The sequence below is a fragment of the Chaetodon auriga genome, chromosome 7 (genome assembly GCF_051107435.1).
Source record: "Chaetodon auriga isolate fChaAug3 chromosome 7, fChaAug3.hap1, whole genome shotgun sequence".
NCBI classification, from domain to species: Eukaryota; Metazoa; Chordata; class Actinopteri; order Chaetodontiformes; family Chaetodontidae; genus Chaetodon; species Chaetodon auriga.
In genome coordinates, this window is record NC_135080.1 from 15,418,438 (window position 1) to 15,427,036 (window position 8,599).

General features: G+C 43.0%; 1 protein-coding gene across 2 annotated transcripts; it reads right to left on the minus strand.

Annotated features, from left to right (window-relative positions):
• Window positions 1-90: 90 nt before the first annotated feature.
• Window positions 91-7,284, minus strand: taf15 (TAF15 RNA polymerase II, TATA box binding protein (TBP)-associated factor). 2 transcript variants are annotated; one of them, XM_076734733.1, is made up of 16 exons: window positions 7,144-7,284; window positions 6,371-6,395; window positions 6,223-6,256; window positions 6,059-6,137; window positions 5,840-5,900; window positions 5,583-5,731; window positions 5,294-5,483; window positions 3,464-3,498; window positions 2,887-2,919; window positions 2,652-2,761; window positions 2,346-2,475; window positions 2,157-2,249; window positions 1,957-2,029; window positions 1,720-1,808; window positions 1,465-1,609; window positions 91-566 (listed from the first exon to the last, which is right to left on the minus strand). In XM_076734733.1, the coding sequence occupies exons 1-16, from the start codon at window positions 7,151-7,153 to the stop codon at window positions 527-529; spliced, it is 1,296 nt and encodes a 431-aa protein (XP_076590848.1). In that variant the 5' UTR covers window positions 7,154-7,284; the 3' UTR covers window positions 91-526. The 2 variants fall into 2 exon arrangements, with proteins under 2 accessions (XP_076590848.1, XP_076590849.1); XM_076734734.1 differs by lacking the exon at window positions 3,464-3,498 and having other exon boundaries at window positions 7,144-7,281.
• Between the last annotated feature and the right edge of the window lie 1,315 nt (window positions 7,285-8,599).

Genomic DNA, 8,599 nt, shown 5'->3' on the forward strand with positions numbered 1-8,599 from the left:
CAGAACGGCTCACGGCAGCCGAAGGTTTTAATGTCTATCTGGATAAACTGTCATCAGTATCGCAATTGAGAGGTAAAAACTCACACAAAGCAGGGAGAAAAGATCAGTTTTTAATATCATTTTGGAAACAGAACCAAAAAGAAAAAAAAAAGAAAAGAACCGAAGTAAAATATTTTATTCCGCTCATACAAAACAAATGGTACGAAGCCTAACTCACAAAACACCTGCTACTAGAATCTGAGGAAATTAAAAAGGATGTACAAAGAAATAAAAACAAAAAAAATAACAAATCATAACAAACATTTGACCACATGCTAACCAGCCCAAAAGTCCCGTCACAGTAGCTCAACACACCCCTCCCTCACTCTGAAGAGCAGGAAGAACCTGAATGCACCGGCTACCAAAAAAAAAAAAAGGTACACAAACCAGAACGTCTGATCCATCCCCTTCCCCAGTCCTTTCCCCAAACTAAACCCTCCCTCCACGGCGAGCTCCAGGGCTGGAATGGTTTCCACCTGCTCAACACTTAGTATGGCCGGTCTCTTCTGTCGTCTCTACGTTCACCTCTGTGGGGAAAAGACAAAGATGTCCATCACCACTTTTGTCATTGAATGAAACAGCTTTGCTCTGAAAGACGAAGATGAGGGTGAAATATGGCGTCAACGTTTCCCTCCCATTCACCCTCCGCGTTGCCTTTTAAATCTGTAAATGGATAACATCATTTGCTTCCATTTAAATGACCGTCCTTCGTTTAACGCAGCACTTCACCTTCAGTGAGCGGCGATATATCAAAATATTCAAATCCACGAGACGCTCCAGGGGCATAAAAACACCCAGTGGAGGGCAGCATGGATATTTACAAACCAGACACTTCACTGCTTTGGCTCTTAATAAGCAGCGATTTAAAGTGGGTCTCTCCATTCAGGGGTAGAACTGTGATTCTGAAGAGCCTTGAACAGACATTTTTTTGAGCTTTTCTCTATTTTTTGGGGGGCATGTTGAGCAACTCGAGCAGAGTGCCATCTAGTTCCATTATGTTGGAGAGAAGGCAGACATCCATGTCTAAGTATAATCAAATCAGTCAGTAAGCATAACAACATTGATTTGAGTGTGCTGCTGATTGGACTCTATTCCTCTGCAATGATTACACATGAAAATGGAGCAACTTCTCAGCTGGAATACATTGTGGTAAAATACATCAGAAGCCGTGTGCTGTTTCTGTTCAACAGCAGCCTTTTAACATCTAATAAACTCCTACAAACAGTATACTAAAAAAATGTGCACAGTAGTATGAAATTGGGGTACAGCGTTTGTTACAGATTTAGAATAATCTCAGGCAGGCTGCACCATCTTCTGGTCATACAATGAAACTACAGCGGCAAAGAACCACAGATCATACGAGGACCATCCTGCAGAAGGTCAACTCACATGTAAAATATAATAAAATACAAAAAATTAACCAACCTTCCTCCCATTTTATAGCCCCCACCAAATCCTCCTCCGCCACCACCTCCTCCATAGCCTCCACGGTCTCCCCCACGGAAACCTCCACGGCCTCTGTAGCCGCCGCCGCCTCTGTCGCCGCCGTAACCACCTCTGCTTCCACGATCTGCAAACAGTCACAGCATTGTGAGTAAAACTGTAACAACTTTTTAAGGAGAACATTTTGCTATTTTCAATCCTCTGTGGTTTTTAAGAACACAAACAGCTGACACGCACCTCCACCTCCAAATCCTGCGTCTCCTGGTTTGGGTGCGCCACACTTGTTACACTCTTGCCGCCGTGCAAAATTCATGTTGCCACAAGAGCTGAGGACAGAGGAAAAACCAGTTGAGCACTTTATACTTAGAAATATAATCAACACATGAGGGCAAATGAACCCCTGAAGTTGTATATTAGTTACAACTTTTTTTTTTTTTTAAATAATGGGGCAGTGGGGGCAATGAAGAGACAAACCTGTTGGGGCAGGGCCAGTCCCCTCCCTTAATGTCAAAGTTAGGTCCTCCTCCACCGCCACGACCTCTGAAACCTAACACAAGGCACCAGGTCAAAAACTTCAGATCAGCAACATTAACACAAGTATTTCAATTTATTTCTAAACTACATACTTGCAGTATTTGCCATTTGAGCAGAGCGTCAGCTCGATCAATACCCACCTCCTCGTCCCCCTCCTCTTCCACCTCTCTGTGTGAATTCAGCTCTGCGAGTGGCAAATGATACTTTGATGGGTTTTCCATTGAACTCTTTGCCTGAAATGGAAAAGATAACAAAGCCAGTACAGGGACACCGTAGGATTTGAACAAAACAGTACGATGAGGACTTCAAAGACACGCCTGTGCTCTTACCATCAAACCAATCAATAGCAGCTTTGGCAGAGGGCGGGTCATCAAAGGACACTGTAGCTTCTCCCTTTGGCCGACCGGTGGCCTTGTCAGAGTAGATGTTTATCATTGGCTGGCCAGTCTTCTTGTTTACCTAAAAGCACAAAATGAACACACAACATTGAACACAACAAACCAAACAATGTGTCATTTTCATTAAGAGTTCACTAATTTGCTTCAAAAATACCAATGTGACATAAAAGTAACAAACTAGAGAAGTGTTCACATCGTAGTGCAGCGTTTGATAAATCAAAGAGAACAACTCAATACCTTTATGATACCAATTTGCTTGAAGAAGTCACCCACTTCCTGAACCGTGGCATCTTCTCCCAGTCCCTGGACAAAGATTGTGTTGTTGTCAGAGTTGTCCTGCTCACCAGCTGTGGAAGACATCAGAGGAGAGAAGACGTCAGTGATGAGGATATACAGAGATCAACCAGTGAGGATTTACTGTGCTCATCTCACAGGCAGAGGCAAAACACAAGTAATGATCAAAGAGTTTCACCTGGTTCATCCCTTGAGCCGTAGTCTCGAGAGCCTGTAAAACAGAGGAGAGGAGGAAGACAATGCTTGAGCAAGAAATCTTAAACTGTCCGCACGCTTTCACACAAATAATTAACTTCATCCCTATCAATGCATAATGATAAAGAAAATTAAACAAATGTCCATGTTTACAGCTCTCTGATGGGTGTTTTCATACCGCTGCGCCACATACCAACACCTTGCAACAAGAACAGAACTGTTCTGTTTTTTTGAGCTTACACCAGAAAAGAAAACCACCAAAAAGTCTCCAGTTTTAGAAAGTTCTCCTCCTTCGTCCTGGGAACACCTCTGTCATTTACAATCAGCCCTTGTCTTCATGCAACAATACCATTATTTTACAACTCAGGCTCCATGTTCTTTACCATATCTGAAGTCACTTATGAGAATTCCTGCTAAGAATAATAGGTGGAGTCCTTTGGGATCTGGACATGAAAATGGTGGCATTCACTGAGATTTTTTTTTTTTTAATCCCCCTCTCTTTTTTGCTAACTCAAGTTCTTTCCTCCCCCACCGACACAGTTCTGATGCTCGTCACTTACCACCGTAATTTTTGTAGCCACCACGGTCACCACCTCTGCAGAGGAAAAATTGGAGATATGATGGCTTTTCCTTTGTCCCAACTGAGAGCTCAAAGCTCCCCTACATCCCCATCAGTTTGCACTCCTGCCAGCGTGTGCGACTATGGTGGAAATGTCTCACACGAGGAATGCGTTAGTCTTTGACATTAGAGATCAATGGACAGACGACTAGGCAGCTCTGACGTCAGGCAGACGAGTGAAGACAATTATTACATGTCAGCGGGTCACCATTTACAGAGAATTGGGCACTTTTTCTTTTTACATGACCGGATTGGCTACCAAGAGCTGGAAAACCAGCTAAATTTAAAAAAAAACAAAACAAAACATAAGGCCAAATTGTTGTGAAAGGGGTGTAGGAACTGATAAGCAATCTTCCACTGAGTGCGTTTATGAGATCCTTTAACTGAGGTCCAAGTTTTAGTTCAATCACTCTGAATACCTGTAGTATAAAATGTAGATCCATGTTAACACAACACACATGTTCGCCATTGTCAAATATACAACACTTGAATGAAACCTGTTGAATGCGAAGCAGCTGAAGATGTGGGCTCCAGGTCTAAGGGCATCGTTTCAGCGGAGTTTCCTTTGTTCAAAAACCATTATGTGGTCCTCAGAGCACAAGAAACACACCAAAGCTGAGTTTCTAGCAATTGAAAAAATATGGCTGCTGGAGATTTAACTCTAATTTTGATAGTAACAGTAAAAAAAAATAAGATGGAAGCACAGCAAAAATTCCCCACTGTTTGGATCAAGATCAAATGACAAAATGTGACAGAAAAGTTCTCGTCTGAATCAGAGACTGCCATGGTCTAAGAATATAGATAACGCAGAACAAATATACAACAGACAAGAGTCTATTGTGCCAGTCGGCTTCACGGCGTTACCTGGTGGACCAATGTGTGGAGCTTTTACGTTGTACCAAAGTGCTACCTTTGCAGGTACTACAGGGAGGAAATGGGTCCATTCACAAGGGTGAAAAGATGACTCACATTATGTGCTTAGCTCAGAGTGGAGCACAAGTTTTCGGTGCCTAAGAAAGAACTGTGTCATATCTTAATGATGTGCTGCAGCACTGTTCACGTTACAGAAACTGTCTTCAGGTAGAGTTCTTAACTTTTTCAATGCTTCAATGTTTTGATTAATACTATACAGACTGATTAAAAGAAAAAAAAAAAAATAGGAAAAAAGGAAGGGGAAAAAGGCACAAGGTGCCCCTTCGTGGTTTATCGAAAAATTGCCGGCTGTTGGGACAAACTCTGTCACCAGGTCAGGGGTAATATGATCAGCAAGACCAGGTCTCTTTTGCCTTTAAAGCTCCATTTTGAGCAGGTATGTTCAGTCTCCATTCAGTTACTTGGAAACCCAGTGATAACGAGCAGATCCCCATTGGGTCAAGTATCTCATCTTTAACCTCCATCTAACCACCACTTGTGTGTAAGCACCCATCATTTGATCTCAACAGCAATGTGGATTAGACAGACTTGTTTAAAAACTCCAGGAGAATCGGGTTTGGAAAAAAACACTGACGCAGTTTGGGAACCTGGAGCACAATGCAGAGGGGTAGTGAATATTACTTATGTGATCTGTGACAACTTCGGATAAACCAGGTTTTGGGAAAACAAAAACGAAAAACAGTTTGAGGATCTGGAGCACAAAGCAGATGAGTGGTGAAAATCATCAAGGTGGATGGTGTGAAGTTCATGAGTGATGATGTGTTGAGTGGCAACAAGTCATTTCTCATATTTCAGTGTATAGGAGGTACCTTGGGGGCAGTGGCACTATGCAACTTACCCCATACCAGGAGGTCCACCTCTTCCGCCACGGTCGTATCCGCCACGGTCGTATCCACCACTGCGGTCATAGCCGCCACGGTCATAACCACCACGGTCATAGCCACCGCGGCCTCGGCCTCTGTAGCCCCCTCCATCTGAGCGGTCTCCTTGGTCACGTCCAAACCTTCCACCCTGACCGCCACTGTCACCTGGAGCAAAGAAAGATTTAATGAGGACCTTGTGTCACGTTCATATGTTCTTTCAAAATGTATGTGTAGTGTGTATATTTAAGTTCCAGTTATTCATACCTTCACTCCATCTTCCATAGCCACCGCCGCCACTGCCACCCCCTCCACCTTGTCCCTGGCCACCGTAAGAACTTTGCTGTCCATAGCTGTCGCCCCCTTGGCTCTGGCCACCATAGGAAGCTTGCTGCCCATAAGTCTTGTCTCCATACCTTGAGACAAAAAACACAGAAAGTCAGTGAGACTCATGAGGCTCAGACAACTCAGAGCACTCACTCAACCTAAGACGGTCCCTGAATAATGTGAGATGAGTGTCTTACCCAGTCGAGTCCTGTCCGCTATAGTTATCATAGCTCTGTTGTTGAGGCTGATTATATCCGCCTGGCAAAATACAGAGATGAGTCAAAAAGACAATTCACAAAACTGCATCTAAACATTAAAAATAATTACGTGAGGATTTAACAAATTAGAAAGGCATCAGTGCAATATTCATTGGTTTGCCAAACAACTGCTGTTCTGAAAATCTAGACATACTATACCTGGCGTCACACCTTGCTGTCCATAGCCACCATAACTCTGTCCCCCATAAGAGCTACCGCCATTTCCTTGGCCATAACCCTGTCAAACAGAAAGACCAGTTCGTTGACATAAAACTTGATTCTGACAGCGAACAGGCTGACAGTCATTTGAGGAATGGGCTTACCTGTCCACTCTGCTGACCGCCATATGATCCATAGCTAGACACAAGATATCAGCAGTTAGTGTCATGCTTCATATGCATCCAAGAAGTGGTTATATTTACATATATATGAACATTCAATTAATGTGAGGCTCGTTTGTTTGTACATTACCTTTGCGAGCCACCGTAGCCTGAATCTGAAAGAGACACAAAGCAGTGGTTTAAAGTTGTAAAAGGTTGACCGGAAGAAGAAAAGTATGTTTCCCAAATGATGGTGACTAAGCATTTCAGGATGAATCTGTAGTTTGAAGGCAGCAGAGGGTGGGCGTCACGTTCAGCAGGACAGCTGCACGGAAACGGGCCCGTCACCACGCCAACCCACTAAAAATGGCGGTCACTTAGTCTCGGCTCGGGCTAAATCACGCAACAAAACTACCAGGAGCTTAAAAATTATGCCCATTCTTTGGAAAGTTTGCTTCCAAAGAAACTCGCTAAACTGTGCAAACTTGTTCTAAAACCACATCTGCCCAAGTGGCGCAAAATGTTTCCTGTTCAGGTGGTAAACAATAGCATCGGCATAAACAAAGACACATTCATGTTCGCTAGCAGGCACCTGGGGCTAAGTTAGCTAGCCGACACAAGGCCTTCCACTGTCTACAGCAGTATTTCCATATACGAACAGTGCGGCGCAATCCTCGATAAATCCACACTCGAGTGTAATCATAGAGTAAACTCCCCTCTACAAAAAATTTTCACTGAACTTCCCGATAAACGTACTTCTACGCAGAAACGACGAGCCATGTTCCATGAAATAGACGCAGCCCATGTTCTGGCCTCGCGGTTGTCTGCTAACTAATAGCTCCAATGCTATTCGACCTACTTTTCATTATCCATACAAAAAATACACACAAAATCGACACATACTAAAAAGGAGTGCTGACTTACCAGTGGCCATTCTGTGCCGATATATATATGTTAAAAACACAACGAACTATGTTTCTTCTGATTAGCTGATAAAAACCCAGGTTGACATCTGCGTAGCGCCACAGGACTGAGCTCACCACACTGCGGCACTTCCCTTATGCAGCTTCTTCTTTTCCTGTTTGAACGCACAGCTCACATCCAGAGCTGAGTTACAGCACCGCCACCTACTGGTTCACAGTAGTGAGGATGAAAGAGTAATGCTGAAAATAACCTAAATACCACGTAAAACTGTACAGTATTCAGTGCTCCTTTGTTAATTGAGAAAGTTTGAAAAGATATTAGGCTGAATTGTATTAATCTTTTTCATTGTCGCATATTTATTATGTTGTGGGGACAAGAATCTACTCACACTAACACATTCATCTCAGTGGCACACAAGGTAAATCCTTTCATTTGTGGGTTAAGACTTGATTTTGGTTAAGCTTAGGATAAGGCTAATGAATGTGAATCAATGCAATGTAACTGTCTGAATATGACAAACACAAGGCTGTCTGTGTGTACATGAGTGACCAAACAACCCTTTTCATACAACATTTTTGACTTGGTTTGCATGCTCTCATGTCTCTCGCCTGTATGTCTGTCCTGAGAGAGGCGTCCCCACTCTATTTCTTTCCCTGAGGTTTCTTCCATTTTCCCCATTAAAAGTTTTCCCTTATTTGAATCCAGAGTCTGAGGACAGAGGGCAATGTATGCTGTGCAGATCTTGAGGTAAATTATAATACATAAATAAAAATCAGTGTTGAGTGTTGATTAACAATTCTATCAGCTGGTGCCTGTACTCCATTTAGATGTGTCCGTTTCAAGGTCCTGAATCTGTGCTTAGTTGCAGAGCCCTGTGTGACTTACTGGGAGACTTCACTGAAACATTACCGGTCATCAGGAACGATACTAGTTCAACCTGTTCTTGCTTTGACAACTCAGCATGTCTGGCATGAAAGAATGACGGTCTAGTGAGGAAATGCTCAACATTTTTAATTACAATATAAAAGTGTGTTTATGACAATGAGTTTTTGGGAACCCGGAGCAGGATTGATCACATCAGTCCTTGATCTGGGGGGAGTTGGTGTTTTGTTCCAATAACTTAAACAGACAGGTCAGTACACTTGCTTCTTGGAACAGGCTGCTGGTAGGGTTACTGAGAGTCACTCTCGATAGGAGGAGCTGCTGATTCAATTAAAACAGAAACAGTCTGTGGGCCTGTGTGATTTTAATCTCTCAACATTACTGTCTTGTGAATATTAGGACTGATGGAGCAGAATTGTCATGACAAATGACCAACAGATGGTGGAGATAACAACCTGCTAGAGTTCAGACTAAAATATACTCAGAGTTGGACTGATGGTCCTACACTCACAGCTATTCTGTAAAAGAATAATGCTACGATACTTCCCTCACATAGGTCATGTTTAGTGTAAGT